Below are 20,774 nucleotides of genomic sequence, written 5' to 3' on the forward strand. Positions count from 1 at the left end.
TGATTACCTTGCCATCACATAACACTGAGGGCCAACATGAAGTTCCAGTAAAAAGCGCCTTTGGTTCCCCACAAAGTCGTTTATCGCATCACAATGGAAAACGTAGACGCGATAAGTCTCACCGCAGCGGAAGCCGCCTCGATGCCGCCAGAAGCTCTGGAATGCTGTTTGTACTGATTGCTGCTTAACCGAAAATCTCGTTAATTATTTTTACGACATTAGTTTCGCCTTCGACATGCTAAGCGTGCGATTCGCATTTGCTGCAATGCAAGTGTTTAAACAAGATAGTCACGAACTGCGAGGAAAACATTTTGTGGCTGGTGTTCCATGGAGTCCACATCAATAATGTTTTATTCGCACGCCTTCTCAGCGCTTTATTTAAAAAGGGTATTTTTAATTGAAACGCAGTGAATGCTTTACGTAGAAATGACACAGGGCGGATCTAACGACTAAATAACTTGGCAGAATCATTTTAAAAATGAAACAAAAAAAAAACAAATTTTGTATTTCGATCATTCAATGGTGCCTTGGTGCACAAAAGCACCCTGTGTTAGATGTAAGAGGGTTGTATCAAAGATATCCTGACACAGCGACAGTTAATTACACGTAATCTAAATTGCAAACAAAAAAAAACGACATAACACCATGTTTGTAACGGGAGCCATGGAAATACTGCAGTGAATTGGAGAAGTAATTGGCGGAAGCACGCTTAATTAATACTGGTCATGAACAAGTAAAAGTATGGCGCAGGTGAACAATAGCTACAGAAATGTGTGATTGCAATGGTTTTCGTGTGAATCAAATGCGTGAATATAGGGGAAATTTTAAATGGAGCGGGCCACTTGACGTCGGTGTAAGCCTTCGAATTGCATAAAGTGGAGATATCGGGAAAAGGCACAGATATGGGGAGAGAACGGTGGGATTGGGTTAAAGGATAAAAACAGATGATGAAATTTAGATTTTTTTCACGTAAATGTACGTTATTTTGTTAACGTGTAACGTATAGTTTGATATTCGTTGATCAGAGACCCCCCAAATGGACCCAGCAAATTTCATTGTGAAATAGTACGCGACAAACTGTGGGAGTTTGAGTTGAGTGGTCAATGAAAAAAGCTATATAATACATCAACACGAGTAATGACACAGCACAAAAAATGCACGAATCATCGAATTGGCAACAAACGCTGCATTGAAACAGGTGGCTGAAAGCCAAAGGAAAAAATAACAAGCGACAAACAAGTATACGTTCGATTTCCTATGCCCTGCGCACGGGCGATAAGCCGGAAGACAGTCTTTAAATTGAATTTACCACAAAAGATCACTCCTCTATGACGTCACAATCTTGGTGCACATTTGGGAGTTGCCCTGGTGCAGCGGCAGGGTGATTCCCCTAACCTGCGTGCGTCTTCGCCTCATGGCCAGGAGTCGCTTTTTGGAGCCTTTCACGCGCTCAAACTTTCGCAGCGAAGTCCTGCGAGAAGGTAGAACGCAAATATATTAATGTTAACGCTCGTATAGGACCAGGTATCAGCAGCGACACTCCGTCGCGAATTTCTAAGGAGTTCAAAAGCAAACGAAAGTCATGCGTTGTTGACGAAACCATGCCAAACAGTTCACGGCGAGACGTCGTAAACTTTACAACTCGAAACTCAAACACGAAAGTCCTCCAAACAGCTTTTTATCGGGAAGCAAACACGCGGCGGGGTTAAAGGTCACGGTCGCGCGCCGCTGGGCACGACACGCACCGGTTGACGCGAATGGACGGTGAGTGGGAATTGACGTCTACAGAAGGAATGCGAGTTTAACCACAAAACGTGAACTGAAAGGAGGCTGGCTTCGGGTCGATGCATTCCGAACGGGTACGACCTCGATACGCATGACTTGCCCGTCACGCGCGGCCGATTTCTTTAATATTTTGAATCACGAGGGGCGGGACCAAAACGATGAAGGTGGTTTTCTGCGGGGGCGTTGAAAGAAGTGATTGCTGGTAGGCGTGGGAGGATATTTTAAGGACAAGTATAGTTTTATTTTCCTGACATGTTTTCTGCGTAGATCAAAACACAGGAGGGAGCAACGTGGAAGTCGTGGAAGCAATAAAAGTATATTTTGGTACAAGATCAGTGCAGTTATTATGGTGACGTTATAAGTCAAAAGTGGAAACGAAAGCACTTTGCTTGTCTCTAAATCTTGGCACTGCTCTTTTTTTAAAACATTATGAAACTATTTTTTGGTGTTTAAAAAAAAAACAGAAATTTAAACATACAATGTTTACGTTTCTCGTTGTTCCTAATATTTTCAAGAATTTATGAAAACATTACTTTGGGCAGTGGCTTTATGCGCTATAGCTGGTTAAGCTGTTTCAGTCAGAAGACGCAGTGCCACCAGGCTAACGGAACCGTTCAATGAAACTCAAACACCCGCAAATATGTTAAAAAATACGTGACGTTCAGAAAAGCGTGGGCCAAACGCAGTTCGCGGTCATACTGGTGATATTTGGCTTACAGGGGCGTTAGGGTCGGTATCTCTTCAGTCACGCAAAGTCTCAGCCCGGCTCAATAAGGCTGGGATAGCTGTGTTTGCCCACGGCTGAAGAGATAGATATTTCGATTCAACAGCCCAGGCCATTGACAAATACGTCATTAAGCTTTAAGCTGAACTTTTCGTGCGATGGAACTTCAAAAAGGTCGCCTCGATTGGTGGTCAATATCCCGCATTCCAAGTGTGAAAGCAATTTACAAGTCCGATGACACATCGACTGTCACGTTTAACGTAAACTAGAAATAAAAGATTAAATTTTATAGGATCCGGACTTCTTACGCAGAACAATTTCTGGCCAGTTTATTAGTTTTTATCGCCCACAAACACAGAAACAGGTTTTGCGACAAAAATGTCCTGTAAAAGAATCGTAATGCAAATTTTAACCGATTTTTACTGCCACAGCCACAATAACCACATGTACGTCATACAAAACACGCGCATTGTGGTATCACAAACTATAAAACAGGCATATCCTTACTCCCTAACGGACAGAAACACACCATGTGACTATGAATCTAAACACGAGAATTCTTCGAAGCAAGCTCGTGACTGCGTAGGCGGGAACCGCGATTTAGAAATCGAAACCATACAACAACACCAACGCCTTTTCGAATACTGCTTCGGAGTCGAAACGGCCCCACACGCATTGCGAAATCACGTGATAATGAGGTATTTTCATTCCTCTACGGTGAGTCACACGTTTGTAGTTGAAGAACTGATGCGATAGGAGCATATAGATAGCTTCGTTTGCGGACACGTGTTCAAACCGACTGAAGGGCAAATGAAACGACCTTTATAACATACACATGGCGTGGGTGGAAGAGGCGACCTCCCCTGGTTGACCTTCAAACGAATACCACCGACGTGTGACGTCACTTCGCACACAAGGATTAGTTGGTAGACAAAAAACACATGGTGTGGTGCACAGTATTATACCAGATATAGTTGTACAGTCATGTCAGCAAATGCAGTTATTTCTATAATTGGACGATTTTCTGTACACCAACAGCATCGAATGGTCCAAACTATACCTCTTCAATGTTTTCTATGAAACCACATACTTGCGACAAATCGGCGGGTGTAGTTTGACGTTGGTGCACAAGACTTAAACTTGAGCGTTGGATGTTCATACTACGACAGGCTGTTTCGTCTGATGCTGGGTAATTTTTTTACCGCGCTCTCTGGCGATTGCAAGTGGAGAAAATACTCCTTCTGCTCTTCAGCAAAAACTAACAAGAATCTGACGCACGTTTCTATCACTACACCTTTGTTCCTCGCTGAAGAAAATGCCGCTTGAAGCTCAAAACGCCAGCGATGCAAAAATAAACAAATAAACGCGCAGTCACGGGGGGTGTTTGCTATCTGACACAAGAACTTACCCGAACTCGAACTCTGGGTAGGATAATCGCATGCACGACTTTGGAGGCAGCGAAGAAAAATCGGTGAACACTGAAAATTGAAGACCGGTTTGCGCATCGAATGAGTTTCGGACGATCGCTCGGACAATCGGAGATTCGAGAGTCAGGCGGCTTTGGATCGACAGGGCCCCGCTGTGGGTAAAGAAACCAGAATTAATTTATGATTTGTTCAATATTAGTGTTAATTGCTGCTCTTCTGGAAAAAAATCCGACAAAGATTTCATTGTAACCTTCGTTGAATCTGAGAAAGCTTTGGTGAAACATCAGTATAGGAATTAGAACTATTTTTAAGCTTGCATAAAGAGCAACAGCAATTATGTATGTTATGTGTGGTAACAACACATTAGCTGTATAGTCAGGATAAATATCAATGACAATATCGCTTTTAAATGATACTGCATGGTATTATACAGATTTCTGCACAGGAATTTGAACAGGAGTAAAAAACAGAAACGCATTGTGAGCACTGAGTCGGTTGTCTACACGTGGCATAAGTTTAATGATTAACGAATGCAAATTTATTTTTTTACATCAAAAGGAAGGTTAAGGGTTTAACCTCAAATTCACACCCATATTAGTATGTGCCATACACTGTACAACTACCTAGAATAGCAAAAATGGTGTAATTAGAAATTGGGGCAATTCTAACAGTGCAAACTTTGCGAAAAGTGATACTGCAGCTGACATGGTGACCAACAAATTATCTCCTGTGATTTATAGACTTGGAGGCAATTTGTCAAGATCTTGGTTCGAATTCTGTCCATTGTCAACAGTTCAAGCTCCGAACATTTTTTTTCTCAAACGTCGCGCCAACTTTTCGGCAGCCTTGAAAGCTCTAGATTTCACTGATTTCGCCGCTGCATCCTTTACAACATTCTTTCACCTTTAACACGTGAAGTGAGTGACGGGAAAAGGTATGCAATGCATGACCTAATGCCTTGGCCACAAGTTACAAGCACTGCGGCTGGATGACGATGGCGTGGTAAAGATTTCGTTTTGCGACAGCATACCACGGTGTAACGATTTGCTATTTAAGGCAGGCCTTGCGTTGCTTACGGAATGATGGGATTAAATTGAAAGCCACGTCAAAAAAGTCTGCGCTAAGGGAAAAGCTTTCAATATTATTAGATCCTTACGGCCGTGACATGAGTAATTCTTTTTGTTACCATCACATGCGTGTGATCGCATATTGCAACAGCCGCTCGCTAATTTGTTACTTTCTCATCTTTCAGCAAGCGTACAAGCAGGAGAGGGGAAAATATCATGATGTATTGTCAGGTTGATGTTACTTAAATAAATGTTCTGCAATTTATAGAACTCTTTGGGATAACACATGAACAAAGAAAAGTACAGCTACTTGGAGATAGGACACACGGTATACCGTTGAGAAAGCCTTGCAGCTATTATACGTGTTATATGCTTAATGGGAACGAGCCATGTCTGCGGGTTACAGGAGCACATATATAGCCGCTTACCCGTTGGTTGTCACAATTTCGACGTTGCGATTCCATAAAGAGAATGAAATTTCGGCCGTGATCTTTGTTGAGATCGCTCCCATCACTTCCGCCTTTACCCGCAACCCAGAGGCAAGCAGAATGTGCTGCAGAAAAGTGAATGTGCAGTAAGACGGTTAATGTAACAGACACAGGCAAACCGACGACTTCTGCAAAGTATTTGAACCTGTATAGCCTCCAGAGAGGATTGTGCAGTGTGACGTAACTGTGCCTTGCACCCAATTTTCTTATTCATGATTGTATGAGCAACACAAAAATTCCAAACACTCCCATTCGAGATCCATTAAACTAAACTACTCGGCTTGACAAGCGAATTTACGTAGCGTAACGCATTTTGTAAACTTCAATAAAACAAAAAGGAATAAAACCACAAAAGGGGAATGTTTACACACGAGGCCTCCGGCACGGCTACTAGTTAATAGGGGCGGGGTTTTCATTCATAAAAATGCGCACGGCAACACGGCACGCGCTACTGAACGTCCGCAGCAATTAGGCTTTATTGAACGACAAAACGTAGCCCCTCCCCCAACCAACCATTCACCATCAAGACCCATTACAAAAGCAGGAAAGGGTGATCGGGTTACAAGTTTTGGAGACCCGTTTCCACGGCATTCCAATATATCTTTTAAGGGTAGGCCTTGCAACAGAGTTAGTGCAAGCGTAAGGAAATGGAAAATAAGGTTAACTTTGAGAGGTGCTTTTAAATTTAGGTCATTGGCTGTTGCAGTTGATCGAACAGCAGCGTTTAAGGTCTTCTATTGTAGACACGTAATACAATGCAGTGAATTACGACATATTTGCAGTGGTATATCTACTAATAATTCTAAACAATAAAGGGAATATGTACGGCCGACGACTGCAGGGCAGTAAATAGTATTGATTTTAGCAGTAATTCAAATGCAGATTGTTGAAACACAATAAAGTTAAAGCATTAAGTACAACATGGCTGTACTATATACAGCTATATTGTGCTATATGTTGTGGAATTGCATCACGACAAACGTATACAGCATTGTTACGGCACTTTATGGTTCAGGAGTGTTTACATACACCGCTCCATTGCGCCACCGGAAGGCAAAATTAATCGCATAAAACACAAGTTATCACACACATTACATTTCAGTAGGAAGAGACTCAAACCACCTCCGTAATTGAAAAGTCCGTCGGGTTACTATGGCGTACAACGAGACATGCAAGAGTGAGCCAGATAACTAACAATATACTTCACAAAAACAATATATTTGACATAAAGTTTATCTCAATACGATAGCTGCTGTGATCGCCAAGCCAATGCATGAAACATTACTGCGTTATTTGACAAACAAACTATTTTAAAAAGAATCAGCTTGTCTTATATAGCGGTACGATATAAGTGACCTGTAGTAACCCCGACAAACCGTTCCGCTTTGAGTCACTTCCATTTCAGTAAACTCTTCTCACCTGAAAATGATCGGTGAGAAGCAACATGGCTTCCACGCCGGTCGGGTCGCCTGAACTTCCAGACCAAATCAACGACATCATGTTGCTGTAACCGCGGAAGAAGGTGAGGGGCCTCAATTTCACGCCCATCATAGCAGATGCCATCCCCACCATGGAATCTAGGTTCTCTTCTCCGTCGTCCGGCGTGCTGCCTGTGAGACCTTCCAGGCCTTGTGCCACGATGCCCAACTACAACGAAGTGTATCTCACTTATTCGAACTTTATAGGGAAATACACCGTGAAAACTGTTGTCACGGATCAGTTCTATGTACTTATGCTGGGGAATCAACTGTCATAATTTAATTTGACGAAGTGACGTCTTTTAAGTACACTGGCTTAAAATGGCTGCGTGCCATGGCTTTTTGCCATTAAAGTATTTTTTTGAAATTATTATGGCTTGTTGTTGGCAAAATATTTTAAACGCAAAAGCAATGCACGAACCTGTGTAAGAGCAATGTTGTCCTCCTTGCTGTGAAGACTGAAATCGACGGCAGTTCTCCTCATCATACCCGCGTTGCTGTACTCCATAAACAAACCGTACGTAGCGAAGGAGTCGTTCGTGCTACAAACGGATACGTTTTGATTTATAAACGACCGTATACAATAATTTTGTAACAAAAAATTTGCAATAAAAATCCAGTTATAGGTTGACAGCAGATTTCACGAATTGTGCGTTAGTTTCATAATAACACAATAGTTTCACAAGTTTAAGAGTAATTGAAATTTAAAATTTAACTTTACTCTCTTTATTACAATTACTTGCACTGTCGCGCGTTCATGTGCACTGACCCTATATATTGATTAATCCCACTTGTCAAGTCAGTTAAATAAAGCCCAGTAAATCTAAAATGTGTAACTAGTGTTTATCTGCTAAAACGTTTTATGTAAGTTCTGTGCCCTGTTTACGACACATTAAAATAACAACGTGCGACCGTGGGAATGTGACAAAGTTCGGAAATTTAAGTTGCAACTTTTGACACCCGGGGGTCGTGACCTTGTGCCAATGGGGTCATCGTAAGGCTACTAAGGGTAAGAAGGTTACCAAGAGGCAACGCCCCAGGAGGCATTTAAGACTTAAATTCGGCCTTTAGTTATTGATCTTAAACGGGCCAAGGAGTAAAGAAATAAACTATTTTTAAGTCGAGTGACTGGCAGTTACAGATTTACGTGTCTAAAACAACCTGTTTTTGGGGATAATATTTTTGTCTGTGTGGGCTTACCAAGGAAAAATGTCTGACTTTGTGGCATATTTATTGCATGTAAGCTATCTACCGCGTAAACCTTATTCACAAAATTACACGACACGCAATAAACGACACCGACCGGGGATTCACCGCACAAAGTTTTCACAGAATTTTAAGAATAAGCAGATACGACTTACTTGTAAATGTTTCCAGTGAATGCTGAAGCCATGCCGTTCTGAGCCAAAGACCAGTAGTTGGTGTATATCTGATCGTGCAAAACTTTGAGCAGGACGTCCCTGTGGATATATAAGTATACGGTAATAAGTGAAAATAACGTACATGCAAAATAACACAACAATATGCCTTTATATTTTTATTACACCAGGACGGCATAGGAACGCCACAGCAAGGTATGCTTTGTAGTGCAGTAATGCACAACGACTATTAATGGTAGACATGAAATCTATGTGGAAGATACCGTGTTGCCAAGTTGTTGTGGTGGCCTGTTGTATTTTGCCCACGCAGGAAATAAAATATATATCACTAAAAAACAGCGGGGGGTCCGTGTAACCTTGCATGGGTCAACAGACAAAAAAATTTTGGAAACACTGACCGAAATGTCAGCAAAAATTTAGGACATTTTCAATTTATTTTGGTCATTTACGGGATAATATTTTCGCAAAAATGTCAGCAAGTTGAATAATCCACCAGCCAATTTCCTTTGGGACATTGTATCCGAAATGGCTTTTATTTTTTGTGACATTTCTAAAAAAATTAGGTGACAGACAAATGACACAAAAAAACCCAGGAAACACTGCTTTTGAGAAGTGTATGAACAAACTTGGAGGGATGATTTGTCTTGATCAGATCCATCACGCGAGCTAAAAGAAAATTGGAAAGTTCCCTCGACTTGAGCGCAGGAAGAGAGAGAAATATGTTCTGGACTTCGCGCTCTGTAGGTCCGGACATCAACAAAAGATTTGCGGCCGCAGAACGGACGGTGCTCTCGTACTGGCGAAGGTTTTGATGGAAAATTCGCCCCATAACCGTGCGGACCTGGATAAAACGGACACTTGTGGTCTGTGGTAAACCTTGTTAAGACGACAAATAAAGCATTTAGGGACATAATAGAACGATAATGAGTCTTATCCTGAACAGAACAACACGTTGGTCAACGTTTTTTTTCAGTCTTGCAAGATGTCTTTGGAAATTTTTTTTTTTTAACAACAGACAGTTTAGATCGCTTTGAATGCTGTTGATAATCCCAAGACGATTTTGCGTCTTATTCTTATCCAGGTTTTTGGCATTAAATACGTTTTTGTAGCATGCATTGACGCAAACTCAAAAGTTTCATACCAGTTTCCAATTATACATGTCATAGTTACGCCGTGTTCCCGAACGCGAATTTCAAACAGGCATAATACCTTTTCGCCCAAATACTCAGCACCGTACACCCCTAGTGAAGTGATCGCTAGGTGGTGCACCAGAGGGTGCTCGCTCGTCTCGCTAAAGTTGAGTAGAGCCGGAATGAAGTCGGGAACACCGGAGTTGCGGACGAACTGTATGAAGAGCGTCTGTTCGTCTTCGCTCTTCGCGTTTTTCAAGCCGTGCCGTATAATCTGCTTTACTTCCTTCGCGGTCTTGGCGTTCATGCAACGAAATATCGTTTTCTAGTCTTATTTTACAAACTACGTTTTTTTATATGTGTCAGAAGAACAGATTATTAAGTGACAAGAATAATGTCTGTAACTGTAAGTTGAATATATTGGGTTGGTTATTTCACGTAGACATGGTAGAAGTTGGATTGTATACATCATGGTAAAGGTAACGTGTTTTATTGAGGCTTTAAAACATGAAGACTTTGTTAAATGGTTCATGGAGTGATCAGTTATGCAAAAAAAGAAAAAACACTGTCCAAATTTAGGGCATAAAAGCCCAGCAAATGATTACAAAAGGCAATTTTCGTGACAATAATTTTGGAAGTGAAAATTTTACGTTTAAGTGTTAAGAATTTTTCAACATCCGCTGAAAACAATTTACCTTGGATTTGCAATTGTTTGGATGTGAGCGGCAGAACTTGTTGAGAACAGCTCCCAAGGCCAACGCAACAGTTTCTCTAATCTTAGGACATCCGATTTTGCTCTTGAATATTTTCTGCGAGGTCAAATTAGCATTTTGAAAGAAATTTTGGATGATCATTCTACTGGTACAAGTGTGTTTACTAAGAAAGATAAATATTGTGGGGCAGATTCACCCACTGCGTACGCCCTTTTTTTAACTACGCCAACTATCTTATTCACACCATTGGGCTTCTTTGTTTTGGCACCGCAGCTAAGGCATTAATCAAAAAATTCATTGGTGACGATAATCGAAAACGTCATAGGACGGTTGTTGAATAAAAATAAACCAGGATTTAAAATCGGCCGTACCTTTAGATCTTGAACAACTTGCTCCGAAGGATGAGAGGAGAAGGCGATTCCCGACAACGCGCGCTCTATATCTCCGGTTTTTTCGGTCTTGCTGAAGTCGAGTTGTTTCATAAGCACAGCATGGGAAGCTGGTGTCTGCGCGGCCGCCAGGACATCGATGAGAGTCAACCTAGTGGAAACAACATATTGTATTCGACGCCGGTTAAAGACAAATGTAATGTTAGGAGATGACTTGACCACATTATGATTGATTTGGTGGCAGCGCAAGCTGGAGATTTTTACAAACCAATTTGACCCAGCACATATCATGTTTACGGCTGGCAGAAACTAAATTTCACAAAAAAATAAAGAATTCTGCATGAATGATACGTTCCCTGGCAGAAAAATGCACAATCTTTTTGGCTATTTTTACGCACGGCCGAGAAGTAATTGGTTTTATGGTGAACAACGCACCGTATGTCTTTGTTAACTTTATCCTTCATCATTTTTGCCAGCTGTTGTTTATCAGCTTGTCTGGTCGCTCGCACAGCCATCACATAAGCTTTAACGGAACTGCTGTTGGCCATGTTGTCCTTGGTCAGTTCATCGTGGTATTGCTCTAACACCTCTTTTACCTGTTATTTGGGAAACGTATTGTAAACTTGGCAATATAAATCTCATTCCTTTTTCAAAAAAAAAAAAATTTGGTCAACAGTGGTGTTCAAACCAACCTTGGCCGGACAATTTCACCAACAGAAAAACGAAAAAGTATGGAAAATTTTTAAAAAGTTTTGGCAGCAACTTACATTTAGACAACCTTGTGCACAATCTTTAATGTCGCGCACAGAGCGAAGTGAAGTTCTCGTGTACTTTTCACCGTATTTTCTCTTTTCTAATTAAACAAAACATAGAACAAACAAAGTTTGAGATCGCAAGCACGTCTTACCTGCTGCAAATGATTTCAATGCATCATCACTTGATTTTGCAAGTTTTGTTCCATGCTCCTCCGTATCAAGCAAACCCAGTTTTTGCCTGAACCGAGAATGGAAATATTTTGTACACATGCAATACACAACAAATTTAACTAAAAAGGTTTCCTTTTTCTAATGATACAATATATATACCTTTTAGGTAAGTTTTCATTTGAAGGTATTCAAAAGAAAACCTTCACGGAGTTTAGAAGAAAAGTAAGCAATTGTGACAAGTTCATCACAGAAAAGACAGTTTAAAGACCAGGTATTTAATTCAATATTGTGTTGTTTCATTTCCGCACAATTGTTTTCTTTTTTCCAAACAGTAGTTTAAACCAAACCTAGTTCCAAAAATTGTTCTTTTTTTTGGTGGCGTTTAGTGTCAGACTTACCTTCCCAAAACAAACAGGCTTACATCTTGCTTGATGTTCACACGAATGGAGTTTGACTCCATGGCTACCGCAAACAGAATGTGGGTCATATCATCAGACAAGGTGTACAGTGCCCTGCTTGTCGTGGATGTTGTCACACCAAGGACCTGCAAGAGCACAAATGCAAACAAATGTCATGTTTACTGACTTGTTGAAGCAGGCATTGAATGCTTGAGCTAAAGGTTTGATTCAGTGTTCAAACATGTTGATCAGGATTAAGGTAAGCTTAAAGCTAATTAACTAAGACCCCACGAAAACATTTAAATAATTGATGATGAAATAATAAATTTAAAAATATTGTTACAAATTATTTTTAAAAACACAACAAATTTTACACAAATTATTTTAGTAAACGTTTTGTGTTTGTAGTTGCATAAAAAAGCTTTCTTAATTTAAATAATTGTGCAAACACAACATACTTGACTGAGGGAAGTAAATTCCTCCTCATCATTTTCACATGAGGAAGTGTCTTTCACTTTTTTAACTTCGACTCCATCGACATCAAAGACTACGTCACAAAGGCCTGAAGGATCCTCCTAAAGTCATTCAAAAATATACTTTATGAACTTCTAATTATTCCAACATCAATTATATACACATATTTGAATTACATCTTCGGTATTTTTAAAAAGGTTTCAATAGAGATAAAACAACTTCAAAATCACTTGTAAATTAGCATTTAATTGTTAAACAATGAACACTTGTTGTCATTAACATACCTCCCTACGCTTTCCACTTTTTGTTTGCAGTTGCATAAGTCCAAGCATGCCTCGCTTTACATTAAGTGATGTGGCCGTCTCTGCCCCACTTGTGAAAAGCTCCTCTATCTGTAGGAATGTTATAAAAATGTAAGTTGGTCAACACACAAAAAAGTTAAATTATTGAAAGAGATTCATAAATTATTCAGCAAACTACAACTCTAAGTTTATTGAAGTTTGTAACTTTAACTCTATTCTACATCTTGTTCATCTGCTATACAAAAACAAAATGTAACCAAAACAAATAAAATTCGCAATGCACACCATTCCATCCTTCCATCGGAAGATTATAGGCTTGATTATGCTTCTTAAAGCTTTGCTCCTTTTGACAGATTGAAAGCTGTTGTCCTTTTTCAGTCGGTCACTGACATTAAAAATTTCTGCCTCTTGAAACTGCAAGAAAATTACAAATACTTAGAACAATTATATTTTGGAAAAAGAAAACTATTGCAGAAATGTATCCTGAACAAATTTAAAGAATACACTTGATTATTTCATTCATGAAACAACACACAAACAGGAAACAAAAAAGTATTAATCTATTTCTTCTTTTTTACCATTCCACTATAGCATTAGCAGTCGTGTCAGCGTATATCTTATTTGCAGGAAACATTGCAGTTATATAGGAAGCAATTGGGGAAGACAGTTTGTCATGTCTAATTGCAACAAAGCTTTATCATATTGTTGGCAGTAAATTAAATATACCTCCATTTCAATAATTTGATCACTTTGATCATCTGGATTTGACCAACGAACACGCAGCTCAAACACAGCACCTACTTTTAAACCTGCACATAAAAGTTTTACCTTATAATACACAATATTTCTATCTCAATTTTCCAAAATGTTTGTGGTGATCGAACGCAACACTTACACGGGCGCATGTAATTAATTGTGCCTCAGCAACTATACGCATCTTATGTCTGCCAGCGCCCTGTGTTTCTTTAGTTGTTCTTGGTGTTCTCTGTGTGCGGTCTTACTTTTGTCTTTCTTTTACAGGTGTTATTTTTGTCACTCAAAGTTCAACTTTATTAAAACCTGGATTCTGTTTACCAATAAAATCCAAGGTTTTGACAATGTTTGCCATTGGCAATGTTTCCATATTGGTCGTTTTATTTGTATACAAGGCATATATATTGTACAGATTCATCAGACATTGAACTGTATTTACTAACTTGCAATCAGACTTACCCACATCAGCATGCATGCGGTGGACTTTATCCTCATTTGCTATGTCAGCCTCATTCAAAATAACCTGAGCTTCATAGCTATATCGATATGATTTGGAGGGGTCAAAATGTAGGCCCGAAGATCCAACAGGAACTAAAAGATTGTAAAAGATTATAATTTTAGTAAATTAGCAAACAGTTTACGGAAACCAATTAATATTTACTGTCACAATTGACTTACCTGTTATACTACAACACACGCACAGGGCAAGGCAAAATATTTCGGCTACAAAATGCATTGTACAACTAAATTACAGTACATACAAAAATCGACATACATACAAAATATCTGAAATAGAGGTATGTATAAACAGTACAAACAAGTTTTGTCGATAATACGCATTGGTTAAACAATAGTTCACGTTAAAACCATGCTTCCTGAAATAGACAACAACACACAAATTCACGTGTTTGTCTGCAAAATTGTTGTCACTGAGATGCCAAGGAAAACCGGCGAAGCGTGCAATGACGCGCAGAACAGCTGAGCAGACAATATACGTGAGAACAAAGACTGACTTGCCCTGAAAAAACTCAAACTAACCGATTCAAAACATAATCCTAACTAATAAATCTTGGAGTAAATGTTTGTTTATCGTTATGCAATCCTGCGTTAACCGTTATGTGTATCTAAATATCCTGCCTTTTCCCTTTGGCGCAACATTTACAACTGCAAAGGAAACTCTCCTCACATGCTTTCAAACCACTAAACACATTTAAAACTTTTTTATCCTTTCAATACCTTTAACGTTCTTCACCAACGTTTAGTTCAGATCAACCTAAACTTCAAAAACGCACTACTGTATTTCTTAAAATAGGTTTGGTTACTACTACCGAGAGCACAGAGGAACTGGAAGCAACGAGGCAAACATTTGAGTTTGCCAAGCCGGCGTTACGGTGAACGAGTTCGCTCAAAACCACTTACCAAGCGTTCAAAGTCCAGCCCTGACCAAATTGGTACTTTGCCCCGCGCTTGCGCAAAGGAAAGTAGCATCTTGCTCAGCTTTATAGCGCAATGGTTAGGCAACTTTTCACAATTATTGCGCTGTGCTGATGACGTGGAAGAATTGTGCTCGTATTGTGACAAATAGTATAGTCACAAGTGGAAATGTACAAACACTGTTAGGCCAAGACGTGTCCTCGTAGTATTTTTAGACATTGGGTTGTAGGACAAAGTTCATTTCAACTGTGTATGTAAATACCGTCGTGGGCAACGTGTGTATTTATCAAAAAATGTTTTGACCGACTCCGTTTTGTTATATATAGTACGCTAAGTGATGTGAGGCCATAAACGTCGCATACGCGATACAAGCCGTAAATTTCACTTGCGATGACCACTGATCGGTATATCCTCGGTTCACAACTTTTCACATTTGACCTCTTGTAACTTAGGCAAGTGCTATCCACACCATGCCATACTTCTTGCACGGTTATCCGGCACGCAGAGGTGACCAAAGTCAAATTTTGCCAACATCGTTTATCGCTCCAAAGAGCCACGTTTTGAACTCAAAACAGGGAGTTTCCCTGACAAAAATTAACTGACCATGAGCCATAAATGGAGTTTTCGGTAAAGTTGCACGGAACAAAGTTTCACCTTTTGTAAAATAACCTCACTCACAAGGAAAGCTTAATGTTTTTCTGTTTGACCAGCGCTACCTGGCTCAGTCGGTCATGGCAAGGGTCATAAGTGTCGTCAGTTCAAACCACACGGCAAACATGTTGTATCTTTTTGACCACCTTTGATGACTAACAATAATACCAGCTTTGGCCACCAATGTTTGTGATTCCTTTGGGCCCATGGTCATTGTTGACACGCACAGCAATTAATGGCACCCTCACGAGCAGTAGGTCTTTACAAAACTGTGCTTGGGAAGTTAGTTTTTTCCTTTGGGGCTTGGTGAACGCAACAATGAAACTTGGGGAAATTTCCTTTGTGCGACTGATACCAGATCTGGCGGGCGCTTTGTTAGTCGCGTCATTATTGTTTGGGTTCTCTGTATGATAGAGTAGTATTTGCTGGAACCTGAAGAGTTGTTTTTAACTAAATTTTTCAAGTGTATTCGTTGTTAATGGAGCTCTATAATATGATTACAGAAATAAAAGCGTTTGATGTAAAGAGTGGCGTGACGCAAGTTCCGATTTTAACCTTTTCTCAAGTCATATTAGTGTTGCAGAGTCATATTTAGTCACAAATACTAGAACAAAACTCGCAAAACTGGTTTTATCTTATTTCGGAAATGGAGGAAAGAAGTGTAACGGAAACGTGTGTACAAGTTTTTCTAATGAAATAAATCGCTATTTAATCCATGTAGTTTGCTTATACTTCGTATATTCCCAAGCCGTCTGTAATATATTTGCATGTTGTTATTGACTTTGAGAAAGTACTAATTTAACATTATATCGCTATGAAAGGTGATAAACAATATTTTCAATGGCGTTCATTGTAATCGAGACTCAACATACGTTTGGTCGGCCAATACTACGTTGTTTAGATTGTTTTTCGGGCCCGCAAGTGCCAGAGTAAAGCTCGACACGAATAAACAACCAAGTAATGCCGAACCCGGCTCTCTGCCGCCACCTATGGGAAGATTTAAAGTCTGGGAAGAGCCTGCGGTGTCGCTAAAGCCCAAGGAGTAAGTTTCGCTTCGTGTTTTAATTGTGATTTTCAAATGCCTTTTATTAATTAAGATTGGCAAGTAAAATTACCAAAAGGCATTCTTTGAGGTAAATGCTCTACATTTCAAAACCGTACTTAATCGAAATTACGCAACAAAATACCCAAACTATTTTTACCTGCTGATTACGTAGACAATAATATAGCGGAACATGTGGCATACGGTATGGGATTTACCATAGGGTCTTATTCGTATATCCGGAAGTTTTGTGTTATAACGTAGATAAGTTCCATTGCAAACAGAATTTGCTTTGAATGTGTCTGGAATTTATGACATAAAAAATTTGTTTGGATTCCAAAAAATGTTAAATGCGTCTGACACGAATCTGCCTGACATTGGTAACCCCAGCTCAGATGCACAAACATGAGTGCATATATAGACATTTAATTACTAACGATAGTATGTGAAAACCTTATTTTCATTTTAAAAATATTGTTTCAAGGTTTCCCAGTCACCAAGCTATATGTCTGGACATTTCGATGACGAGCGAGCAATCCTCCACTTTCCGTAGTCAGCCCTATTTTGTGCCCGTCCGACCATACCCAACTCCACCGATTGCTAATCAGCAGAATACGAGAATGATGAAAGAAAGGGATATAGGCGGTATCAGCAGCCAACATATTCACGTGCTTCGTTAATAAAGAGCCCTAAGCAAGACGTACCGTCGAAGAGATAGTTCTATATTATTATCGTACAAAATATGTATTTTTGTTTTCCAATCTGGTTTCTATCGGCCATATGGGCCGGGTACCTTGACCGGTGTTGAAATCGTCCGCCATTCTCACCATTCATATTATACTAGGATTGACAAAGACCAATAAAAAAGACTGAATTGTGGATGCGTGACTGTGAAAATTGTATTTTCAAATGCTCCAATACACAATGTGAATAAACAGGACAAACACACGAAAAAACTGTTACTGCAATGAACACACGACACAGCGCACTTCCCTGGCATGAACATACGGTTCGCACGGCACACTATAACCACACGCAACTTCAACGACGAACAAATATCCTCCATGTTGTTCGCCTTGTGTTCCAGGTATAACCTGTGGTTGGTCATCAACACAAAGATACCTGGATGAGTGTTTGCCGTTGTGGGCGCCAGTCATTATGTAACCGGTGTATTCAATCTCCCAGCCTTCCGGGCAAGTCTCGCGACTCGGAATCATCAGCTTAAAATGTTTAATATATAGTCTCACGTCATCTGTCCAATTGTCTGCTATGCAGTTTCGACAAATCTAGACCAGTGGTTTTAAACTTTTTTACACTTGCGGGCAGATAAAATTTTGAAACGAACTTTACTGCCTTGTGATTTAAATGAAATATAACCTAAAAGGTAGCAAACATAAGAAAACAAAAAAAAGATATATAGTAATACGTAAGTATGCTTTTTGTATTTTGCTCCTTTGGTGAACCGGTAAAAAAACTAACGCGGACATGCAGTTGAGAAACACTACCAAGAGTTTTTGAACTGTCGTGTGAGGAACTAATTCAAACAATAGAAAAATACGTAACACGTTACGCAATAAATATTGCTTTACTTTCACGTAACGAGAACCCTAAGAACATCACTCTAAAGTGATAGCAGAAGCTAGTTTGGTATCTTCTGTTACCTGTGCCGGGCTTCTGACCAAGCAAAGGGCGCATGGCACCCTTGATATTGCAGAACTTGTTGTTCGATCAAGGACAAGTCAAAAAGTGGATACTTTGCAGATCCGTCCCGGTACTCCACTCCATAAATCCATGCCGGTCCTGAACATGCATAAATAGAAGCTTAAAAAGTTGTACTGATGACTGCAAGGCTTTGTGACGTCACAATGACCTGTGTTTGGCTCTACGCAGCTGCTCTATGTTCGTAATGGAACACATAAGGGGCGGACATTTACAAATCTCTCATTTTTGACTAATGCCCATGCAGTTTAAGGTTGTTTCTAGGGCTTGAACAATACACAGCAAAAAACTGAAGCAAAGGCATTTTGCGATACGAAAAGTGGAGCACCAAATTGAATATAAAAGCCATTATGTTGCTGGGGTAATTCAAATAGCTTTAGTTAATTCCAAGATTATACACTTGAAGTATTTTGCACCAGACTCAGTGAAAACAAGAAGTTCAAGCCGCAAGAGAGCACCTTGGACACACACAAGCAGGTAAGGCCAAATCACCTTGAGAGCCTTCAACGTAATGCCCAGCAGTGTAGGTGACGTTGTGGTGTAGGCAAAGGTAGCCGGAACCTCCACCAGTGTGTGAATAATATTCCCCAGCCGCGTAACCTTCACAAAAAGTAACTTACCAAATGTAGCAAAGTTGTTTAAATATTATTTTTGGATTTTACCGTGGTAGACGAGGCTTGTACCTTCCTTGTTCGGGCAGTTACTTCTTCCCCAACGAATGTAGGTGGTGCCAACTAATAGGATTATGTTTCAGTTTATCTTGCTGGACGGTTTTATAGTTATCACTGGTTAAGGTTTCGTTAGTTAATTTTTGGTTGGCCGTATCACGTAACTTGGTTGGTTTAGGTTTAGTGTGCTTTTTAAATATTTACACAATTGTTGGAATGTCTTAACTGCTCTGCGAATCAGTCCCAAATTTTTGGCAATTGCTTTATTCTGGTAAATATTTAAGCCTTATAGCTATGTGCAGAGGGATGCATTTATCGAAATGTATTTTATCTATGACTGATTTTGGCATTAAAACTGTGACTGTTTGTTGGAGTGTGTCATTAAAAGGGATTTATCAGAATATATTGTTTTAACTAAATTACTCACCTGTCCCAGTTATGGTTGGTACAGGTGGTTCTTCCTTCTAAAAAAGTGGTGGATTTGTATGGCTTTTTAAAAGTCATTCCAAGCTTACCAGTGACCTCTTGTGGATGATCTGTTGAGCGTAGAAGCCATTCCGGGGTTTAAAATGTGACAGAACAGGAGCTTCATTGTTAAGACCAGTTTCTAGTCTGAACAAATTATGATTAAAGCAAAAAGTTGGTCAGGTTCAACTCATTAGTTGTAAACGGTGTGAAAGGTGCATCAATAACGTTTCTCTGGTCATCTTAGCACAAAACTGTACCACATTCCAGTGCATAAAATCAATTTATTTCATATGTTAGGTATCCTTTGTAGCTTTTTAGTCTTATGTTTTTTTCGATGAATCATTGCCAAATTTAAAACCGTAAAACTTTACTATTTTTATATTCTTGGATTACTGTTGGTTAACTGCGTTGTTATGTTGTTTTTTAGCGATACTGATGATGCCTGCAAAAACAGGCGAAATATATATGTCGTATAGGAACTTAAAACAGACAGACGAGGATTATTTATCATATTTTGTATTTTTTGGACATATTTTGGGACATAACGGATATTTTGTACATCCGTTACTAACCGATTTAAATCTGCAGCTCTAATTACCTTCACCATCATTGATTTATAACACTTCAATGTAAACCTTTTACTTACCGTTTTAAATGAGCAAAGCCGCGGTGAAGAAAAACACCAGCGCACATCGCAACAAACAAAAGCAGAAAGGAACCAAAAAGAAAACATCTTTTACCGATTTTGCGACTGGAACCTTTGTATAATCTCACCACACCCATTTTTGACTGCATTTGGAGACGCTGTCGCCTTCAGTCTGATTTTTTTGCTATTTTAATTTCGACTATTTGCCTAATGATGAATTTTTTCTATAATGGGTCCTTAATTGCCACGAACAATATCGGATGGAAAGTTCCATTAAGGAAAACTTTTGCGTTTTGAAAGATTTAACCGCAAAATTTTATTGAATGTCAGAGGCATTTCATTACCACAATTTTTTACGCTGGTTGGAGTACTGCCAGGTAGCAAAACAAATGTTTTATTTTTTTTATTGATTTTACTGAATAATTTTATTTTATTCTTCCGTCGTATTGACACCAATAAAACTTCCTTTAAAACTGAACTTGGGTATATGACGGTGATGCGGGAAAGCAAATCACAACATGAATTTGCATGATTCACAACCCTGCAATTACCAACAATTCTCCATCTTGTTGGCTGCTTTATTTTATAATCTCCTTTTGTTTATTTACGCTTTTTTATCTTCGTACATGCAAAACATTTCTGGTATTTGAAATGCAAAATCATGTTATTTGTGGTACGACATAAAAAATTACGCTTTCACGTCTGTATGTATA

General features: G+C 39.4%; 2 protein-coding genes and 1 pseudogene across 2 annotated transcripts; 1 reads left to right on the top strand and 2 right to left on the bottom strand.

Moving 5' to 3' along the window:
• Window positions 1–333: 333 nt before the first annotated feature.
• Window positions 334–14,230, bottom strand: LOC145893865 (microsomal triglyceride transfer protein large subunit-like). The gene is made up of 20 exons (XM_082982234.1): window positions 14,112–14,230; window positions 13,893–14,024; window positions 13,407–13,489; window positions 12,966–13,094; window positions 12,663–12,770; window positions 12,363–12,479; window positions 11,905–12,050; window positions 11,488–11,573; window positions 11,348–11,433; window positions 11,016–11,176; window positions 10,563–10,731; window positions 10,174–10,287; window positions 9,558–9,773; window positions 8,975–9,189; window positions 8,331–8,429; window positions 7,391–7,511; window positions 6,911–7,138; window positions 5,432–5,556; window positions 3,918–4,088; window positions 334–1,471 (listed from the first exon to the last, which is right to left on the bottom strand). The coding sequence occupies exons 1-20, from the start codon at window positions 14,167–14,169 to the stop codon at window positions 1,327–1,329; spliced, it is 2,709 nt and encodes a 902-aa protein (XP_082838360.1). The 5' UTR covers window positions 14,170–14,230; the 3' UTR covers window positions 334–1,326.
• Window positions 14,231–15,922: 1,692 nt separating this feature from the next.
• LOC145894864 (uncharacterized) lies at window positions 15,923–17,504 on the top strand. Its single transcript, XM_082983529.1, has 3 exons — window positions 15,923–16,190; window positions 16,420–16,560; window positions 17,045–17,504. The coding sequence occupies exons 1-3, from the start codon at window positions 16,165–16,167 to the stop codon at window positions 17,238–17,240; spliced, it is 363 nt and encodes a 120-aa protein (XP_082839655.1). The 5' UTR covers window positions 15,923–16,164; the 3' UTR covers window positions 17,241–17,504.
• Window positions 17,505–17,519: 15 nt separating this feature from the next.
• LOC145894713 (uncharacterized) lies at window positions 17,520–20,198 on the bottom strand (annotated as a pseudogene).
• Between the last annotated feature and the right edge of the window lie 576 nt (window positions 20,199–20,774).

The sequence above is a fragment of the Ascidia mentula genome, chromosome 3, assembly GCF_947561715.1.
Source record: "Ascidia mentula chromosome 3, kaAscMent1.1, whole genome shotgun sequence".
NCBI classification, from domain to species: domain Eukaryota; kingdom Metazoa; phylum Chordata; class Ascidiacea; order Phlebobranchia; family Ascidiidae; genus Ascidia; species Ascidia mentula.

Bases quoted from the DNA above. Each gene is read 5' to 3' on its own strand.
- LOC145894864 (XM_082983529.1), top strand. From the start codon at position 16,165: ATGGAGGAAAGAAGTGTAACGGAAAC. The intron at 16,191-16,419 runs GTGTGTACAAGT...TACGTTGTTTAG, and splicing joins GAAAGAAGTGTAACGGAAAC to ATTGTTTTTCGGGCCCGCAA. The intron at 16,561-17,044 runs GTAAGTTTCGCT...TATTGTTTCAAG, and splicing joins GTGTCGCTAAAGCCCAAGGA to GTTTCCCAGTCACCAAGCTA.
- LOC145893865 (XM_082982234.1), bottom strand. From the start codon at position 14,169: ATGCATTTTGTAGCCGAAATATTTTGCCTTGCCCTGTGCGTGTGTTGT. The intron at 9,190-9,557 runs GTATTATGCCTG...CGTTTTATCCAG, and splicing joins CTGAGTATTTGGGCGAAAAG to GTCCGCACGGTTATGGGGCG. The intron at 4,089-5,431 runs GTAAGCGGCTAT...CTTTACCCACAG, and splicing joins GAAATTGTGACAACCAACGG to CGGGGCCCTGTCGATCCAAA.